Source organism: Brachyhypopomus gauderio, chromosome 4 (genome assembly GCF_052324685.1).
Source record: "Brachyhypopomus gauderio isolate BG-103 chromosome 4, BGAUD_0.2, whole genome shotgun sequence".
Lineage (NCBI taxonomy): Eukaryota > Metazoa > Chordata > Actinopteri > Gymnotiformes > Hypopomidae > Brachyhypopomus > Brachyhypopomus gauderio.
The window spans coordinates 15,725,592-15,747,092 of NC_135214.1; the positions used below are offsets into that span (position 1 = coordinate 15,725,592).

At 42.2% G+C, this 21,501-nt stretch overlaps 1 protein-coding gene across 2 annotated transcripts; it reads left to right on the plus strand.

Annotated features, from left to right (window-relative positions):
- Positions 1–398: 398 nt before the first annotated feature.
- On the plus strand, positions 399–21,048 carry pde9aa (phosphodiesterase 9aa). 2 transcript variants are annotated; one of them, XM_077002580.1, is made up of 19 exons: positions 399–773; positions 6,653–6,723; positions 6,823–6,900; positions 7,568–7,611; positions 9,626–9,680; positions 10,050–10,120; positions 13,994–14,078; positions 14,661–14,718; positions 15,300–15,374; positions 16,102–16,188; positions 16,491–16,595; positions 17,893–17,975; positions 18,127–18,283; positions 18,526–18,639; positions 19,362–19,466; positions 19,746–19,874; positions 20,233–20,328; positions 20,407–20,443; positions 20,803–21,048. In XM_077002580.1, exons 1-18 carry the CDS (start codon positions 711–713, stop codon positions 20,440–20,442), a joined length of 1,512 nt encoding a protein of 503 aa, XP_076858695.1. In that variant the 5' UTR covers positions 399–710; the 3' UTR covers position 20,443; positions 20,803–21,048. The 2 variants fall into 2 exon arrangements, with proteins under 2 accessions (XP_076858695.1, XP_076858696.1); XM_077002581.1 differs by lacking the exons at positions 399–773; positions 6,653–6,723; positions 6,823–6,900; positions 7,568–7,611 and adding an exon at positions 8,661–9,526.
- The last annotated feature ends 453 nt before the right edge of the window (positions 21,049–21,501 follow it).

A 21,501-nucleotide genomic window follows, 5' to 3' on the forward strand; every position in this document is an offset into this window, starting at 1 on the left:
TTGAAGTAACACAACGACGCGAGGGAGACAGGTGGCAGTCACTGATGCGTCACGCCCAAAATAAAGCAAAACCTCCACATTTATTATATTTATATTATACATGTATTTATATGCATATCTTCCAGTAGCCTACATATACTCTGAAACAGCTGTTCGTATAGCGGTATATCGCACATGCTTGACAGAGAAAGTAGTTTGGGCAACTTTGCCGGCATCCGCGCTCATCAACTCCCCAACCGTCAACTTATGTGGATTCTCTTGCTGTCAAAAGGGATTTTTGAAAAATCTCGTTTTATACGTTTTATAACCGTTTCTGGAGTTTGTGCCGTTTTCAAGATCAGAAAACGCGAGTCCGGACCGCGCGCGCCAAAGCGCGACCCGTTCCGTGTGAGCGGCGCGTTTGATCTCGCCAGCCCCTCGACGCTCGCGCGCCCTCTCTCTCGCTCTCCCCGGCCTCGCGCGTCCTTGAAGACTCCGGTTACTATAGCAATCGGAAAGCGAACCTGTGATTCTCCTCCTGTGAAGCTCCTGTTTCCGTGTGTGGGTGCGCGCGCGAGGAGGGTTGCGCGTGCGGGAGAGTTTACGGAGGCGATACAGGGTCGAGCGCTCAGTGGCGGAGAAAGATGTCACGGCGTTAAAGTCCCGGGGTTATTTACCGTGACCCCAGAGCCGCCACCGAGCAGTAACCGGCGGAGGAGAAGAGCAGCGAGATGGGCTCTGCGTCCTCGGCGTATCGCATGATTTACCTGGACGTTGACGGCAGGATTCAGAAGGTAAATATTTGTCACCCTGTAATGAAAGCAGCGGTACTGGAGGTCGGGGACGTTTAAAATGTGGGCCATTAAAATGGGGGAAAGTTTCATCAAACTGCATTGGTTTGTATTGACTCGACATAATTGGTCAACTGTTTTTTCAGGATTCAAATGATTATTTAAATTTACAGTGTGAACAAGATTAAGTAAATGTGGAGGCTATCAGACAATGTCTGAGATTCAGTTTATCTGGTGTATCGACTGCGTTGAAATATCTGTCTATCAACACTAGGATATTTGTCTCTTAACCTTTTAAGATCCCACGTAATCCCACCTACTCAATGTGAAGTTGTTTGGATGTGTTGTAAATCAGTTGTGTATGTTTTATTTATTCATTAGATATTCTTGAAGCCTGTTTATTTAAAGTGATCACATTTTAATCACGATGTAATCAGAGATGTAAAAACGTCCATGTGGATGTGTTTATCGGCGTGGCCACAAGGGAGGCAGTTGACACGCTACAAAAACGCATTGCCACTTCAAGTACTAAAATAAAATAATATAAACAAATAAAAAAGTAAATAAGCATGTGGGCTGAATGACAAAGCGACATAGCTGTATGTCTGTGAAATACACTCTCATGTTTTAAAATCTTGTAGGACACTCCACCACTCCTAACGGCGGGCTTGTTGATTCAGATTTAGAGTATTGCACGACCTCGATTGTGCCATTTGCCTAATTGTTATGACTGGACACTGGAAGTGATTTATAGATTTTTCGTTTCCACGTAAAAACTGTCACTGCAGACCAGTCTTCATCTTCACGCTAGACTGTTTATGGTTCTTGAAGTGAGCGCTCTCACCATTGTACTTGCTGGTTTCAGTTATAGGGGCACTCCGTGTATTCTCAACATATCCTTTAGTAGTGTTAGGTAAAGGGAATATACAAGCCAATACAATAATGTAATTATATAGGCATTAATATGCCAGGTAAAAATTATATATTCTGCAAATACAGAATAATAATATATTAAGATAAAGATATTAATAGATATTAATATTTCTAATGAAAATGAATATGTATAATGAATATTTATGTGTCTGCACTCCCGAGCAGGCTCTTGCCAACCCACACTTAAAATCACACGCCACTGGAAGTGATGGTTAGTTATCAAGTATAAATGGTTAGTTTATCATATCATTAGTGATCCCTGTTTGTTAAGGAAATATAATGATTTATATAACTTTCTCATGCCGTCTGACATGATGGGTATAAGCTTTGTTAGACATCAGGAAGACATAATAAATTGAATAAGTTGCATAAACGTTGGGTCAAAGGATGGCCAATCTTCTTAGGACCTGAACCCAAGTCCAACAGGAAGCAAACACAAGGTCTGACCACCAGACCAAACAGTCAAATCCCTGGCACAATCAACCAAAGCACCCATTTAACCTTCCTAAGCAACATATACATAAATATTTTTTGTGTAGATAGATTTGTCACATTCTAGACTGTTAGAATTTTTAATGTGTTTTTTGTGATTGTATCTTTTTATTTGTGTGGAGGACAGACTCTGCTTCTGTTTTGTGAAATGTTAGGACACAAGTGTTTTCTGGAAACTAGATTCAGTTTAAATCTCTTATGAGATTCAGTTATCCCGGATAGCAAATAAAAAGCACATGCATGTTTATTCACGGTTGCAATTCCACCCCCATATCAGTTAGGATAGTACTAACATAAAGACACAATCTTCTTCTCATGAGACTTCTAACTGCCTGTCACTCCTTTGGAAGATTTAATTTCAGTTAATATTACAAATTACAGTTGATAATGAGGAGAAAGCACCTTGCCTTGGCATGTCACTCATCTTCAGGAAAGAGGACATGTGAAAACAGAAGAACCCAGGCAATGCTCGCTGGTGAAAGGGCTGTACGTTATGGAATTGAGAAGGATTTGAGCAGAGACTGCTGGACGCTGTGCATTATTTACTGCCCCTCTGACACCCCTCTGACTTAGAGTGTGTTATACAAATGTGCATGAACATTCATTAAGATACTGTATGTTTTAAGTGAATGATGGAAATCCCAAGGCTACACCTCTGCTCTGTGGTTCTTTTACATTTACATTTACATTTACAACATTTAGCAGACGTTCTTATCCAGAGCGACTTACAAAGTGCTTTTGCTATATTATATGCAGTTTTATATGGAAAACTGCAAACTCCAACATCAAGTGTTGCAATGGATCAATTTTAGGTTTTATAAGAATTTAGGTTTAATAGTCATTATAAAATTCTTAATGCATTTCTTTGTTTTCTCATGTAGTGACTTAATGTGTCATTGCTTATAAGGTCAATGTATCGAACAACTACACTTCTCTTCAGATGGAGTAACAGCAATCAACATATAAAAGTAAACCACTTATGGAAAACAATAGGATTCAGTAGGATACACACATGCACCCAGCCAGCGTCCTGGGGTGATTATGCACAGGTGCACACCCTCTCACACTGCATAATACACACGTGAATGTGAGGTGAGAATTCACGTGTGTATCAATGAAGCCGGATAGGCTGTATGCTATGGACACTTTCCACCAGCAGCAATTTATCACACCTCTACAGTGGGAGAACCACAAAACTAAGATTACAGTTTTTTACGGCTGCTAACATGCGTTTCCCAATACTTGTGATACATTTTTGAAACTCTAAACACAGCAACACATTTACCTCATACAAATAACCAAATAGTTAATATCCTGTACAAAAGCGCATTGTCTGACTGTAACTAAATACCAACTCTGCATTTCACAATGCAAACAAAGTTTTCTCTTTATACACCAAGTTTGTTAAAACACAGCAAACCTTGTTCAGTATCCAATCATTCTCTCAAACACTAGTACAGATTCTCTTTTCGAGATCAGCATAGTCAATCACTGCACAACCACTGTAAAAAAAAACTAACATTTGATGGCAATACAGAAACAGTATTACATGTAATAGACATTTGGTCATGGGGCCTTCCACCTCTAGACTGAAAAAAGTTCCTTAGTGGGGTTGAGGAAAGGCGAGTAGGGTGGGAGGAAAAGGGACATCACTCTTGGATGGTCTATAAACCAGTTTGTGATGACATGAGAATGACAGAATGCTACATTGTCCCATCACAAATGTCCTCATGTTTTCTCCCACCTGTTCACTTTCTGCTTCTGGAACCAGTTGTTGGTAGAGTTCATTCAAAAACGAAAGAAGGAGGTCACAGTTATAAGGACCAATCTGGCATTTGTGAAGGACCAAACCAGCACTTGAGATTGCAGGACAAATTGTTATTTTTGCTCCTCTCTGACCCGGTACATTACTGAACTTTTTATTTCATTGATCTATATGTGCATTACAGTAATAGCTTTTCAGCTGCATTTGTTTTTGCAGAACTTTGCATTTTATACAATATTTAAGGTTTTGAACCTTCGGTTTTCATTTTTGACATGCTGTGTGCAAGCATTTGTAAATAAGACAAATAGGATCCACAATTTTGTTCTTGGATAACATTGTGTGTATAGAAAATGTAAGCATTATAGAAACATGTAAAATGACTGCATTTTGTGCAAAAACAACATGAATTGTACTAATTGTATAGCCACTGAAGACTGATGTTGTGTTCACTGTGTTTAGAGTTTTGAAAATGTGACTACAGATTGGAAAAACGCATGTTAGCAGTCGTAAAAAACTGTAATAGGTCAGTCTATTGACAGAGACCCTGAATAGTCAAAATGTTGTTCCTGTCGAGATGTTGCTTGCAGCTTGGCACACTGCCAGTTAAAACAGGACATGGTGATTTTTAAAAAATATTTGAGATCTCTATGTATGCGGCTTTTAAACTGTAGGACCATAGCCATTGGAGTATGGCCACTGTCAAGCACCACACTCCGTCCCTCTACAGTATACCTGCTATGTTGAGAGTCCTCATTCCTCACACACACACACACACACACACACACACACACACACACACACACACACACACACACACACACACACACACACATTTTCTCTCACTTTCTCACTGGACGCACCTTCCTGCTCACTCTCTTACTCTCTTTCTTCTTATATATATATATATATATATATATATATATATATATATATATATATATATATATATATATATATATATATATATATAAATAACACACACACACACACATACACACACACATTTTCTCTCACTTTCTCACTGGACGCACCTTCCTGCATATATATATATATATATGTGTGTGTGTGTGTGTGTGTGATCAGATCCCAGCAGTCTGACTCTTTATTCACCCCTGGTGTTTTATTGAGTTCACAAGTTCATTGTGTGTGCTTGTATAATGTGAGTGTGAGAGAACAGTGATAGAGAAACATGTGCCAGAGTTGTTCTGCTGGTTTACTGCTGTTGAAGTTTCTGTTGGTCTCAGGGACTTTCTCTCTCTGTCTTCTTTCACCCATCTCTTTTTTCACTCTTTCATTATATTTCTCTCATCCTGTCTCTGTCACTCTTACATGTGTTTAGTACCATTTAGTACCATTTTTAGTGCCAATGCAATCAAATGTTAACAATACTATATATGATATAATATATAATACTATAAGTTTATGAAAACACACAGTAAAAATGTATAACAGCTCAGTGGATTTCTGAAAATCAAAAGAGAATCTACCTCTAGAGCCCTTACACCACACATAACTGCTAATGTTCAATTGTGAGCTTTATGGTGGTTTCATGCTAATTGAACCTGTATATGTGCACCTGTGTTCTTGACATGTTTTTCATTATTGAGATTATTAATATTAATAATATTAAACACTAGGATTCAATAGGATGCATACACACCCAGCATCCTGGGGTGATTGTGCACATGTACACACCTCTCACACTCATGTTTCTGCATAATACACACATGAATGTGAGTTGAGATGATATCAGTCTGCACTATTCCCCCGGCTCAGTTAATCCAGCATGGCCGCACACTACGTGCACTCTCCAGCGTGTCACCACTTCCACCATGTAGAGTTTGAACATGCTCAGAGGAGAACACTATATTTTCATCTCTACATACTCCTAGCTACTCAAACCATTATACTAAATCAGAGAGAACAACTATATCAAGACCACCACTCCCAGTAAAAATTCAGCTCTGGGATCCCGTCAACTGGGATGTGAACCTGATGGCCAGATGTGGAACACCTCCTTGTAATTTACAATCACACTTTTAACAGATGTGGCAGCAGGTGAGAAACCCATGAGCTCTGCGCTGATGTCTGGATCAGGTCTAGGTTCACTGTGGAGTCGATTGAGAAAAATACAGAGTGTTTGCACACGCGCTGTGCTAAGAAAGAAGTGGATAAATCTCACTTTGTCACATGTCGACAGGGACCTGGTTCAAATAGGGAGAATGCATCGCAGGCTAATCAGTAGGTATCTGATTCAAAAAGAAAATGGATTGCAGGCTAATGGGAAAGGTGCTGATTTCACAGCTGTTTTTCAGTTCCTCTGTGTCATTCTGTTAGTAGGAAACTAGGCAAAAGGTTCGAAGGTCGCAGTAGGGGGTACCATTTTAGTAGCTTGAGATGTCAGCAGCCTATAATTAGGTTGTGAACTCATGCCCTCTAGCCAATGATCATCACGTTTCCGGAGTACCTAGCCCCAGATTGCTCTTACAGTTTTGCCAAGTTGCTTTAATATTGGATGGTAGCATCTTCTGGGCAACAGAGAGATGGTACTGGATCAGATCATTACCATGGTTTAAAGCTTCCTTGGTCTCATGGTTGTCTCTGAAATTATATCTGGGGGGTGTGGTTATTCAGGATTCGTATGGTTTGACCAAAACCAAAACCCTGCCTGTACTGTCTGTCTCTCTGATAGGTGGTTTTCAGCCGCTTCTGTAGCCCCTGTGATATCAAGGAGCTCTTTTGCATGGCTGTGGGGTTGCCCAGGTAACAAGAATGTGTATGTGTGTTTGTGCATGTGTGTTTTTGTTGACCCTCTTTAGCTGAAGTGCTCCTGTATTTAGCTTGTGTGTCTGCTTTTGACAGGAATACAACGTTTACCCTCCTGGATGACACTGGATCTATGGTTTCCATAGACCCCACCATGCCAAGCAACTCAGAGAGGTGAGACTAGCCTCCGGTCATGCTCCCCTGCTTGTACAGTAGATGCTATATATGTGCACCGGAATGCATAGGGTAGTATTCACATATGTGTGTAAACACAAAAGTGGGTTAAAACTCAGAGATCGAAATATTTTATGACACTGGTAGTACCTTAATAATGGAGGAAAGCAAAAGTGTGGGTTTTGAGAGTTTGTAAGGGGCTCTCTCTCCAGAGCACATTAAGACTCAACAGAAACAGAATATACACTAAAGGCCGCCAAAATGTTGTTTTTGCTGTATTGCAAAATTTAAAAAAAGCTATAATTATGTATTGCAAGACAACATATGAAAATGCAATTATTTATAGATGAATAGTGACATAGAAGTTACACAAATTACACAACATTACACAAAACAATATCAGCTGGTATCTGAAGAGTAGAAATGAGCTCCTCTTCACCAGCTGTGAGTTTTTGAGAGAACATTGTTAAGCAACAGCAGAAGTGGCAGGCTGCAGAACTAGTGTCCAGAGCTACGGCAGAACACCTTCCGGGTCATCGTGATGTAGTCAGCGCAACCAATCAGCAAGCTGAACTGGAGGTTAGAGGGCAGTGTTCCCTGGACACTGAGAGGGGGGTGGATTTTGTTGTGACACCAGCTGTTGTGTGTTTCCTCTTGTGTTTAAAAGGTCACCGTACAAAGTGGTTCCACTTACTGGAGGACAACTGGCTGGTAAGAAGTGATGTTTTAAACAAATGTTTTTGTTGTGGTGACACACATTGTCTTGCAGTAGGCTTCTTAAAATACACACACACACACACACACACACACACACACACACGCACACACACATGCACACAGTGTCTGGTTGTAAACAAATGCAGGGCCCTTCACAGGAGTTGGAACAATAAAAAAAAGTTTGATTAATTGATATTCTGTGTTATTCCATTTAAAATGTTTAAGTCTTCAAAGTTTGACTTGTGTCATAGACTGTTGTAACATTAGAGGAGCATTATTAACAGAAACAGTTTCTTTGGGGTGTTCCTGTATAGACAGCTGTGCTCTCTAACTGTACATGTGGCAGAATCCTGAGTGTTCATATACATTAAGATTTATAGCAGTGTGGACGCTGCAAGAAAAACAAAGAAGAATCCAACTGCACCCGTAGAGCAAATATGCTAGAAATCATCACTGTGAAATATCTGGAGGTAAATCAGCCACTGTGCTACTCCAGTATTATATCATTTTGAGTCAGATGGGCTTAAATTCTCACAAACCCGTAAAGGTGCATGTCAGAAGAGGAAGTTTATTGTGCCGTAAACATTCCTAGAACACGGTTATGACCTGTTCTGTCCAGCGTGATCAAACACTTATCACTAGTAAATGTCACTTTTTAGAACAGTAGTCCAATCCAGATCAGACTGGATGATGGTAGAACATAAAAGCATGCTCAAAACACACATACGCATATGAACAAACAATCATGCATGCACATGCACGTACGCACACATACACACATTGAAAAAGAAATACATATATACAGACAAACATCCACTTCAGAGTGTAAATTGTAACAGATGCAGACACACACACACACACACACACACACACACACACACACACATGCGCGCGCGCACACACACACACACACACACACACACACACACACACACACACACACACACACACACACACACACACACACACACACACACCATGGGAACTTTCCAAGTATTCCTGTTTCTGGTCCTGGGTTCATTTCTTATTGCTCTTAAAATGTTGAGATCCCCATATAAAACTTTGTGTCACGTTGCATATCATTTTATTGATATGTTTTCAGCACAAACAGTCCAAAAATGGAAACAAAATCTGTGGTCATGTACAAATGCTTTGTGGGACTCACAGGGAGGGGATTGGGGGTTGCATGATTGACTGAATGACCCCTGACCTCTGACGAAAAAGTCGAAATGAGAAACGAAGAAACAAAATGTGCCCTGGCCACCAGCCAATAGGAAGTCTTTTCCATCGCCAGCTTTCCCCTTTATGCTTTATTGCTCCCTGAGAGTGGACTTTGCTCACCATGTCTCAGTGGGAGTTGTGATGTCAGTGTGCATTTGTGTGTGTGTGTGTGTGTGTGAGGGAGTGTATGTCTCTCTCTGTGGGAACTGAAGTGAGACTGACCCTTTCACACACAAGGGCAGCTAAGAGTATGTGTAGTGTCTGATAAGGAGAGTTAGGGACACCGGGGACACACCGTGGACCCTTTTGCTGGTCGTCTCTTTTATATCTACATTTACAGCATTTAGCAGATGCTCTTGTCCAGCTTGATATTCTACGTCTGACTCTGAGGACAGTGTTAAGCTAGAAGCCTGTCGGTGGGATACACTCAAGAGAAGGACACCCCATTTTTCGAAGGAGAAGGACTGATGATCGTTCGAGTGTTTTGAAATGGCTCTGAATCATTCAAGTGCTCGAAGAGCTGGGAGAGCAAGAGACTCGATGCACAGACGGATAGTGGGACTTCCTGCTTCTCTTCATCCTGCGCTTCCTCCTTGGACGCACGGCACTTCCACTGACTGCCCGTCTCTGCCGGAGCCCTCCCTGCCCCGCACCGAGCACACGTCCATGTCCCGCTCCCAGAAGAACTGTAATTCCACCTCAGCTTGCCAAGGAGCACCTCTGCTTTCATTTTCAGACATCTGCTCATTTTCTGTTTATTTGTGACAGTTTTCATTTCCTTTTGCAGATAAGGAAGAGCTCTTTCAGAATGTGCTGACCCAGGTAGCAGAGCAGTTCTCCAGGTACTGTTCCTCTCTCTCCCCCTCTGGTTCCTCACTGCTAATGTTTAACAGCCAGTTAGCCTTTCTGCCTTCCACCTGTACGCTGCATATCAATGGCTTGCTAGTTTCTCCTGCTCTGCTTTGTCAAGGGAGTAGCCGCCCTAACCACAGAAAAAGAGGCTCTTTCCAGCACTTTAGGGATTTTGGTCACCATGTGACTATACTTTAACTGTTAAGTCATTTTTTCTTTTTTCTTTATATATTCTGCATACCATCGTCTTGCAGTCCTTTTTTGTGTGTGCTTTCGCGTGCTGCATGAATTCCCTGAACGTCTGTCTTTCACTGCTGCGGTTCTGTGCTCATGGCCTTCTCACTCTCCCTTCTCTCCAGGGCCTTTAAGATAAATGAGCTGAAGACCGAGGTGACGAACCGCTTGGCCATGTTGGAGAAGAGAGTGGAGCGTGAGTCACATGTTGTGTTCGTTTATGCCATCTCCCTGTCGCAAGCCCTGATCACTACAGCTCTCGTAGTCACGGTTACAACACCGACAGCGTCCGTAAAGGGAGGCAGCGAGACAAGAGAATGTGGCGTGTTTTCACTGCAACTCACAGTGAGGCCTGATAACCTGGTGCCTTGCCACATAACACCGAGTTGACTGAGTATTACGTTTGTTTATTTCATGTTTATTCCCACCGAGGTGCCATTGGTGCCTCCACAGACTCGGCAGACTGTTCAGCTGCTGATGGGCCTCATGAGTCTGAATCACCCTGCTTCACATATGCTGTGTTCAGAAAAAAGCAGCTGGTTTGTGCTACACTTGTTGTGGATTGTTTAAGCCAGCTGGCCTGGTTTGGTCTTGTGTGTTTGGGAAAAGGAAGAGAGGAAGTTGGCATGATTAGTTTGTCACTGGTTTATGTAACAGGCTTGGAGATGTGATAATAGCAGTGTGATACATGGTATCTCTCTCTCTCTCTCTCACACACACACACACACACACACACACACACACACACACACACACACACACACACACACACACACATAAAGAGAGAGCTAATAATTGATCATTATGTACTGTGCCATACGGTCTTTGAGATTTATTATTGCTAATCAGAGATCCAGCTGCTCTCTGATGTCACGCTTTTGGCAGTGTATATTTCATAGTGTGTGTGTGTGTGTGTGTGTGTGTGTGTGTGTGTGTGTGTGCTCATGGGTAACTGTGAGTCAACTTTGTGTTAACACAAAGCAAGGCTCATAAAATGCTCCTTCACCAGGATTTGCTGTTCAACATGCCTCTCTCTGTATGGAGAACACCAGGTTTGGACCTTCCTGTAGCCATTCAGGAGGAGCATGACTGTGGTCCTGACACTGGTCAACGTTTGCAGTGTCTACTGGGTCTGTAAAGCTCCATGGTCTTACTATGATGCTGCCTACAGACCTTTAATGCGTCTCAGCTCAAACAGGAGTGCATACCTGGTTTGCACCTCTGATTCTTTAGGGATGTCTTCATTAGCACTACGCAGCCTGGGGTTTTCTACAACACCTCTTTCAGCTCATGAAGGATTTAATGATGTACAAATGAAAACCATGCCAGTGCGAGAGGGTGCAGTGCTGTGTTGGAGTTCTGGCTTTGTGCAGGGCACCTTCGAATGGCGCACTTCTCCTGGTTTTGCATGGAAGTGACTTTTGGAATTGATCTGCAGATTGATTTACACATAGTACATATTACTAGAACACACTAACTTACTGAATGACAATTTTAAGTGAATTTTAGTTCCAGAAACGATATGATTATAGACTGCAGACCTGCTGGTGGCGACGTGACTACATCATACCATTAGGCTACGTGTTAGATTCTCAGGATCCTCCAATCAGCCTTCAGTATGTGACTGAATATTCAGAATGTATGTCTTATCATCACGTTTTAGAATATACTTCCAATGCCATTTGTTCTGAACATTTACTAACATAACATAATCTTATAGTTTCTGTTTGTACCTTATTTTCACGTGCAGTATACATGTAAAATATCTGCACTCCTGTTACAGTGAAATAATTTTGGGATGCACAGAGTTATCATACGCAAGTGCAAATGTAGTGTGTGTGCGCAAATGCAAATCACGTATGTTTATATAAGAATTATTTGCATGTTTCATATGTATGTGGGAGTGTATTGTATGTGTACACAAGTAGTGTGCATGTGTGCTAACAAGTAACAAATTTGGACTTCTAGTATTAAAACAAACGTAAAAATAAGACTTATATTACAGTCAGATTTAAGGCTTTAAAAATTGAATGAATTTGCAAGCGTTCACTGTGCTTTTCTCAGTACAAAGTGAGTCTGCACAATTTACTGGTATCAGAGAAATTACCAGAAGAGGACAGCAGGCAACAACAAACCCAGACCCCACTATACTACAGAAAAGGCCTTTGTGGTAATATAGAGACTTGTGAGTCCAAAATGGCATCCTATTATATATCCACTACATATTTATATAACTACATACACTGAAAACAAAACACTAGTAACTTCAGTTATGAATTGAACTCAGAAATATTTGTTAGCGTTGTAGCGTGGCCTTCTGCTTCCTGTTTCTGCTCTCCATTAAAGTCCCCGTTCAGCTCATTCAGAGCCATATGAATTCACCTTTTATTTCTTCAGTACAGTTTCTATTCTAGTCACAGTGTCCTTTTAACATTAAAGAGGTTTATGATGTTATTTATTGACCACTTGTCAGATCAGTGTTTTTTAAATGTGTATTGAAGTACTGAATACAGTATTGAAACTAAACCAGCAGCGATGGACAGGAATTTCAAATTAGTGGTTTGCTGGCCACCACATCTCTACCTCCTGGAGATGATGGCTTCCTGGAGATCACAACCTCCTGGAGATGATGGCTTTGTGGAGATGGCTAACTCCTAGAGATGATGTCTTTCTGGAGATGGCTACCTCCTGGAGATGATGGCTTTGTGGAGATGGCTACCTCCTGGAGATTATGGCTTTGTGGAGATGGCTACTTCCTGGAGATGATGTTTTTCTGGAGATGGCTACCTCCTGGAGATGATGGCTTTGTGGAGATGGCTAACTCCTGGAGATGATGTCTTTCTGGAGATGGCTACCTCCTGGAGATGATGACTTTGTGGAGATGGCTACCTCCTGGAGATGATGGCTTTGTGGAGATGGCTACCTCCTGGAGATGATGTCTTTCTGGAGATGGCTACCTCCTGGAGATGATGGCTTTCTGGAGATGGCTACCTCCTGGAGATGATGTCTTTCTGGAGATGGCTACCTCCTGGAGATGATGACTTTGTGGAGATGGCTACCTCCTGGAGATGATGGCTTTGTGGAGATGGCTACCTCCTGGAGATGATGTCTTTCTGGAGATGGCTACCTCCTGGAGATGATGGCTTTCTGGAGATGGCTACCTCCTGGAGATGATGTCTTTCTGGAGATGGCGATGGAGAAAGCTGCTTGTGTGCGCTGGATTCATTCAGCCTCTTAAAGTACCTTATCTGTTGTTCCCATGGCAATGCATTCTTTTCAAGGCATTTTCAAAGGTATTCCACGAATTCCAATGTTTTCATCACACAGTGCAGCCAGCTCTCTGCCTTGAGATGTGATATAAGAGATGCATTCACAACTGTAACTATGGAGACTATTTTACCTGTGCTAACAGTTCAGACATTCTCTTGTACGTTTGGTACTCTACAGCTGTTGGGCAATTGGTAACTGTGGCGCAAGGAGGAACAATTTGTGTATCGTACAACTCAAAGATGTACAGAATCTTTGTAAAAGCTAAGACACCCCACCCCCACCACCCAGGGACAGGATGTTCTTATATAAAAAAAGATGTTGAGACCAGACAACTGTGATTGCACTCTTTCCAGACAGAGTGTTTGAAAGAGAAAGAGAGAGATAGAGAGCAGATGGAAGAAGATGCTGTAGAAACAGCATGGCAGTTATCCACAGAGTTGGGACGAGGTGCTTGGATAATATTGGATCATACGGTGCCAGTGGATTGGGCCTGTCTCAGTGCGAGTTTAACCATTATGCCCTTTGTGTGTGTGTTTACGTGCGTCACAGTGAAAGCCTGTGGGTATGCAGTCTGTAACTAAAGATCATTTACTCAGCTTTCACTCTCTCTTTCTCTCCCTCACTCTTCCTCTCTTCTTCTCTCTCCCTCTTTCTCTCACTTGCCTTTGTCACACATGCTTTTTGTCTCTCTCCATTCTCTCACTTCAAAAATCCTTTTGTTCATTTTCTGTTCCTCCTCCACATATTTCTCCCATTTCCTCCTCTCTCTCTTCCTCTCCTCTCCTCCTCCTCCTCTCAGTGGAGGGGATGAAGGTAGTGGAGATCGAGAAATGTCGCAGTGACATTAAAAAGCTGAGGGAGGAGATGACCTCGAGGAACAACAGGTCAGTGTCTCTTCCATCCACTCCCGCACTCCTGCTCACACACACCCGCCCCTCACCCTGCGCTGAAACACACCCGCTTACCATCCACAGAAATGAGGCAGATGTTGAGATTCTTAGTGAGGAAAGAGGAAGCCTTCCCAGAAGAGTCTTTCATACTGAGGATGACTACTGAATAAATCATATTACCATGCCAAACGGAAGGAGAGCAATTATCACCCCCAATCTGCTGTGATTAGCTGACACGCTAGTTGCAGGCTAGTTGGCAGTGCTGTCTGTAATGAGAAGTGTCATTATATTAACACCCAGATTGTAAGGGCACTAACAGAGGATGCCTGTCTTGGGTGATTAATGAACTGTCTATTAGACACACACACGCTTGTGGCTCTTCCTACCTGCACTCTCTCGTTAATGGGGACGAATTGGATCCCCAGATTATCTTGCTGAATTGCTAATTCCCTTTGTGCCCAGGTTTCACACTTCAGACACAAACACGCACTAGTGCAGTGTACCACTGTAAAGTGTACAAGACTCGCTGGTGCGCTACCCAGGAGCTCACAGGGATGCATTTTGTATCGTTTGCAGCAGTTTCCTGGATGACAAGAAGCTGACCCCTCACAGAGATGTGCCTTCGTACCCAAAGGTAAAACCACTGCCATACAAAAGCTAATACTCCCTCATGTCAGAACAGCTGGTGTGTGTTTTGACCAATAGGAGTGCGGCCAGCCTTTTACTGGTGCTTATGTTCCCTGTGCTCTTAAACCCACTACTGGAATTTGAGCATAGAAACATCCTTAAGTGTTTCCTATGATTGCACTCAGGCACTGGCATGTTCACAATCGCCGTAAATGTCATGGAAAGCCACTGTCAGGTGGCAGGTGTGACAAGTGTAGTGTAGTTCTAGGCCAGGTGTGTGTGTGTGTGTGTGTGTGTGTGTGTGTGTGTGTGTGTGTGTGTGTGTGTGTGTGTGTGTGTGTGTGTGTGTGTGTGTGTGTGTGGTGAGCCAGAGTGGTGTTGGGAGCATGCGGTTAACTGGGAGCTCCGTCACCTGCAGTACGTGCTGTTGAGACAGAGATAGATGCTCTCAGAAAACTTTCTTTCAACATCTGACTATGGGAATCCAATGAGTGAAGACTAATCTGGTGCTGCCTCTCTCTCTCTTTCTCTCTCTCTCTCTCTCTACATTCCTGTCTGCATGGTCTGTACTTGGACCTGTGTGTACAGTACCACCTGTCCAAGGAGACAATAGATGCTTTGCGACAGCCGATCTTTGATGTTTGGCAGTGGGAGCCCAATGAGGTGAGACCAGGAAGGCCAGTAAACACAATACACTAATGGAAACCTGGAATGTCATATTCATATATATATATATATATATATATATATATATATATATATATATATATATATATATATATATATACTCTAGACACTGGAAATGTAAATCAAATATCATAGGAAGATAAGAGTACAGTGCATTATTCATTATATCAAGCATATTCATAATGATCTAAAAAACAACCTCTTTCACATTGTTCCAGTTCATATGCAACAATAAAAATACATTAGACGCTGCCAAAATAGGCTCTAGCCAACTGAATTGTATTATGTGGTTGAGCAGAATAATGAATGAATGATGTAGTGCTTTAATTGTCACACACTGTTTAGACAGCATTGTGCTTTGGGAAACAGTGATAATGCATGAATGGTAATTTTAAACTGTTACGAACTAAGTTTAATTGAGTGGCAATAGCAGGAGAGTAGAGATCCTTCTCTATCAGGACAGGAGAGCAGAGATCCTTCTCTATCAGGAGTATTTAGTCTAGAGAGTACAGTGCCTACATGGATTGGATCCAAGCCTGCAAGGTTCTGCCTCTTTCACTAATAGCCCTACCTCTTTAACCAACAAAGGGTGGTGATTAGAAACATCAGGTGCCTCTCTGCAGGGTTGGCACAAAAACCTAGAAAATAGCTCAGTTCTCCATGGTGATAAATTCAACTGCTAATCTTGACACTTGTTTTCCAGATGCTCAGTTGCCTTGAGCACATGTATCATGACCTGGGGCTGGTTAGAGACTTCAAGATTAACCCCATCACCCTGAAGAGATGGCTTGTAAGGAACACACCCAGGCCGCTATTCAGATGCAGAACAATTATGCACAAAATTATCACCAGTGTCCAAAATTCAGTTCATCTTTGCTCTTTGGGTCTATTTCTAGGCGGAAAGTAATTTTCAGTATTAAATATTTCTCTTGATATAAAAGGTAGAATTTAGCCCAGAGCTAGGCTTAGTCAGAGTCATCTTTCCAAGCCAACTGGAACACTGTCTAAAAATTTACTAACTTCAAGTATTGTCCCAAATCCTTGTACTATCTGTATCTTTTGTCTTTTTTTCATTTAATTCCAACATGGCAGCTCTGTGTCCATGACAACTACAGGAACAACCCTTTTCACAACTTCCGCCACTGTTTCTGTGTGACACAGATGATGTACAGCATGATCTACCTCTGTAACCTCCAGGTAACACCCGGCTCATCACCCCTGACAACAACAACATCCAACAATCAGCCTGGGACCACCATAGCTATGTTTACACGCAGATCATTCATAATCTGACTAAAAATCCGATATGTCCACGTATATACCTGAATCAGGATAGATTCATATGATTGGAGCGATTACAAATTCATTTTCTGTTTGACGGAACGTGGTGGGTAATCCTGTAAATAATCTGTGAAACACACTCTTCAGACGAACATATCATCAGCACATAAACAACACAAACTATACAAAAGATGTGTTGCAGCATATGGTGTCAGCACATGTTAAGTATATTTTCCTGAGGCTGCCATAATTTTACTGAAATGAAACCCATGTGTGGCTGAAACCTTGGCTAACTCGCTGCTAGTTATCTCACTGACTGGACTTGCGTGCCGCTCGTTGTCATGGTGACGTGTGTACACTAAGCGGCGTTAAATTTTGGCTCTGATCACTTGTGCACATGTAAATGAGGATTATCATTGGACAGTTGAGGAGACCGGGCACATAAACAGCCCAGTCTTAATCCATAATCGCAATGAATTCAGTCTGCTTGGTGAAAGTCTGTGCATGTAAGCACTTTGGTTTGTGTAGATTACCACCCATCTAACCTCCCTGCCACTTCACAGTTCAGCTGTGACAGGTCCACCTACATCTGACCGAGCTGAATGGGAAAGAAAACCTTTTATATCACATATAATGGAGGAATATTATAGCCTTTGGATGGCTACAGTCATTTGCAGCATTACATGTAAGCCATTGATCCAGGGACGCCATGGCGATGATGATGCTATGACTTTCAGCCAGTAGCACTGAGGTCCTAAGCTGCTCCGTTCTCTCCAGAGCAGAGAAGACCTGCTGGGGCTGGTGTAAGCTTCAGAGAGGGGTGGAGCGGTGAGGAGGAACCGAGCAGGAGGAAAAGGAGTACGGTAGAGGTGGAGCGAGGAGAGAGGGAGGAGTGGAAGTACAAGGATGAGAAGTGAAGGCTGAGAGGACAGATTATGGGTCACGTCAGTGGTCACGTGAGCGATGTGAAAGGGAAATGGGAGCGTCTCTTATGGAAATGTTTTCAGCCAATCATTCTCCTCTTTACTGTGGCAGCTGTGGACGTCAATTCAGAGAGCGTCTTCTTAATTATCCACTTGGCAGTCAGAGTGGCTATTAGAAGATGGACTGCCCACTCCTGGCCGTGGGAAACCTGAACTACACGAGCACGTAGTCACACCCACATGCCCTCCAGGAACAGGAAGCTTTATGTGCTGCTCTGTGTGTTTTTCAGGAAAAATTCACACAGCTTGACCTTCTGATCCTTATGACTGCAGCTGTGTGTCATGACTTGGACCATCCTGGATACAACAATACGTACGAGCAGATATCCACACATAAACATTCATATTTATATTGCATAAAGATATTGTTTTTTATTAGTATATTTAAATACTATTTTTAATCTTCAACCACTTCTCTCTTTCTATTTTACCCCCCCCCCCCCCCCCCCCCCCCGCCCGTGCAGGTATCAGATCAATGCCCGGAGCGAGTTGGCAGTGAGGTATAATGATATTTCCCCACTGGAGAACCACCATTGTGCTGTAGCCTTTCAGATCTTCTCTCAGCCAGATTGCAACATCTTCTCCAACTTTGATGCCGAGGCCTTTAAACAGATCCGCCAGGTGTGCCTGAGTGTGTGTGTGTGTGTGTGTGTGTGTGTGTGTGTGTGTGTGTGTGTGTGTGTGTGTGTGTGTGTTTGTTGTGCACAAATTGGCTGATGGTGCATTGGCTCATAAAACTGCCTTGATTAGATTGAACACAAGTAGGTACTTTAGTTATTTATGTACTTTAGAATATATTGTGTAAAAGATTATTTTTGCTTATTGCATCAATAACTTTGTGATAACTTCCATTGTTTTTATAGGGTACAATCACTCTGATTCTAGCCACAGACATGGCCCGGCATGGTGAGATTCTCGACTCCTTCAGGCAGAAGGTGGACACCTTTGACTTCACCAATGAAGAACACGTTACATGTGTGAGCACCATCTGTAATCTCCAGCCTGTCCCATGATGCCTGTAATGATTATTTCATAATCACTTGATTATTCGGACTGATCACAATTATTTTCTGTAATAATCTGATTGACAGTCAAACAATGTACAGGGTTGAGACAAAACTTAATTCATTTGCTTCTTTATTTTATCATGTATAAAGGAATACAATAAAACATACTTTTCCCTGAGCCCTAATGTTATAACTCATGCCTGACGTTTGCTTGAACTTTTCACTGCAGCTTCAAGACCAATATAGCTAATCAGTAATCAAAGCGTATGATTTAATATTGTTCAAACTGCAAACCAAAATGACCAAACACTTGTCCTTCTGACACTGCCTCAAACCCCGTCATGCTATGAAGCAATCTCAGAGTACATGAAGCCTAGTGTTGAAAATACACTCAAGCATCTTTTCCATTAATGTAATTAATGTGTTCATTTCATTAAGCAATCCTACACATTTTAAAATATGCAAAACATGCAATGATGTACTAACAGCTAAAATGTACTGATCATGACCGGATTGTGCGAAGTGTAGCGTTTCTGTAGCACATGTAACCACTGACACTTCTCATGTGACCCCTGACGCTGCTCAAGTAACCATTGATGATGCTCAAGTGACCACTGACACTGCTCACACATCCACTGACACTGCTCGCGTAACCACTGACACTGCGTTGTCTGTGAACGTGTCTCTACTAGCTAAAGATGGTGCTCATCAAGTGCTGTGACATCTCCAACGAGGTGCGGCCGATGGAGGTGGCGGAGCCCTGGGTGGACTGTCTGCTTGAGGAGTACTTCATGCAGGTACGACAGCAGCACCCGAGACCCAACATCCACCCAGAACAGCCAGGGAACATTTGATTGAACATGTAGGTCTTCGTAGTAATCTCAGTACCCTTCATGTGCAATGCTAAAAAAACATCTATGCTTTTCCCAACATTAGAAGCTCAAATATTGTCAGATTTCTCATTAATTAGAATTTTCATATTATGCTACATGCTTAATTACTGATTCAGTGTGATGTTTTTGAAGGCGTGTTTATGAAAACCTGGGGGTGACATAAATGTTCTGTGTGGGACGCAGAGTGACAGAGAGAAGGCTGAAGGCTTACCTGTGGCTCCCTTCATGGACAGAGACAAAGTCACTAAACCCACTGCTCAGATTGGCTTCATCAAGTTTGTCCTCATTCCCATGTTTGAGACGGTGATGAAGGTGAGGGCTTCAGGCTGATAAGATAAGATAAGATAAACCTTTATTGATTCCACGAATGGGAAATTCTGATGATTTTGATTCTGATTAATTCTTCTGCAGATTTTGGTATTCGAATCTGTAGCTCGAATCCAAGTCCAGTCCTGGATTTCATAATAGCTTGTCATTGCTTTAATGATTACTGGTTGGCCACTTTGCTGACACCTGAGTCCTAGATAAAGGGAGGGTGGGAAACCTGTAAGGACCTGTACTGGGATCGGGATCCCGCTGCTCGTGTTGATATAGGTTAGAATCAGCAGGTAGCTGGACCCTTGTTGCATGTGCTTTTGGGTGTAACGCTCTTTCCCTCCACGTGTTGCAGCTGTTTCCCCAGATCGAGGAGGTGATGCTTCAGCCGCTTAGAGAATCCCGGGACAGATACGAGGAGCTCAAACAGATCGACGACACCATGAAGGAGGTGCGGGATCAGGAGAAATGAGTTTGCTCAGCTGTGCTGAGTGTTTCTGTAGCTCAACCTGCCATTTCTCCCCCGCAGGTACAGAAACAGAGTGAGGGAGGCAAAAACAAATGAGGTTGGTATTTTAATGACCTGATCCATGACCAGTGGTCCATGACCAGTGTGCTACTGGTCTTGGACAGAACAGCCCCAGTCCTGTGATTGCTGAAACAGGAGTATAGCGAGTCTACATGGTTCATCTGATAGCAAACAGCGATGCAAAGAAATTATTGTTTTTTGCAGCACCTGGGACAAATTGTAACATAAAGTAAAGTAAAGTAAAGTAACCACACTGGGGATTTAAACACCTAAAAATCTGATATGTGTAAGTGTTGTGAATAAGATAACATCTGCTAGGGTTTCGTTGACTGCTCTAATTTCCACACATGACATTTAGAAATGGTAATGAAGTACATTGTGTTCGATTTTCAACAGGCTGAATCTGCTCGTATGGATCCAGTAGACTGAACAATGGAATGTAAAGACGTGCCCGACGTTCCAGACAATCCAAAGCCCTTCAGGGAATGTGAACCTAGTACAGCACAGACACCGTCGACTGATGTTTATTCTGTATTTACCTTGTTTTTATTTAGTTTTCTATAAATACTATTCAAGATGTACAGATTTTTAGAAAGTTTTGTTCTTTATTACAAAAATAAATGTAAAAATTTAAGTATAAAAGGAGGATGATGTTTTGTTTTTTAACTGTTGTTCATAACTGTGCTGCAGACACTGTGTGTGGCTTTTTTTTTTTTTTTTACATATATTCTGCAGGTCCTGGATTTTGGTCAATGGGTAATTACAAAATGCCTCAGAGCTCAGGAAATTTGTCACTTATTTATGTGTCATCTGCTGACAAAAGAACTTGTGGTTTAATGGTAGAAATCATGTCAAAATTGTGAGTATAGTGGCAGCATTTTGTGCGTGACTGCATTCATGCTTGAGGTACAAGAGCGGCACATGTGAAGGAAATGTTTTAAATTAAATGCAGTCATCCTCATAAAAACGTGGCGGGGTCAAATGTTAATGTGTGTGTGTGTGTGTGTGTGTGTGGGGGGGGGGCTCTCCAGTCTTTGTTTTCAGTGTGGTTGTCTTACATAACACACATTCCCTCTCCAATACGGGTCCAGCCAG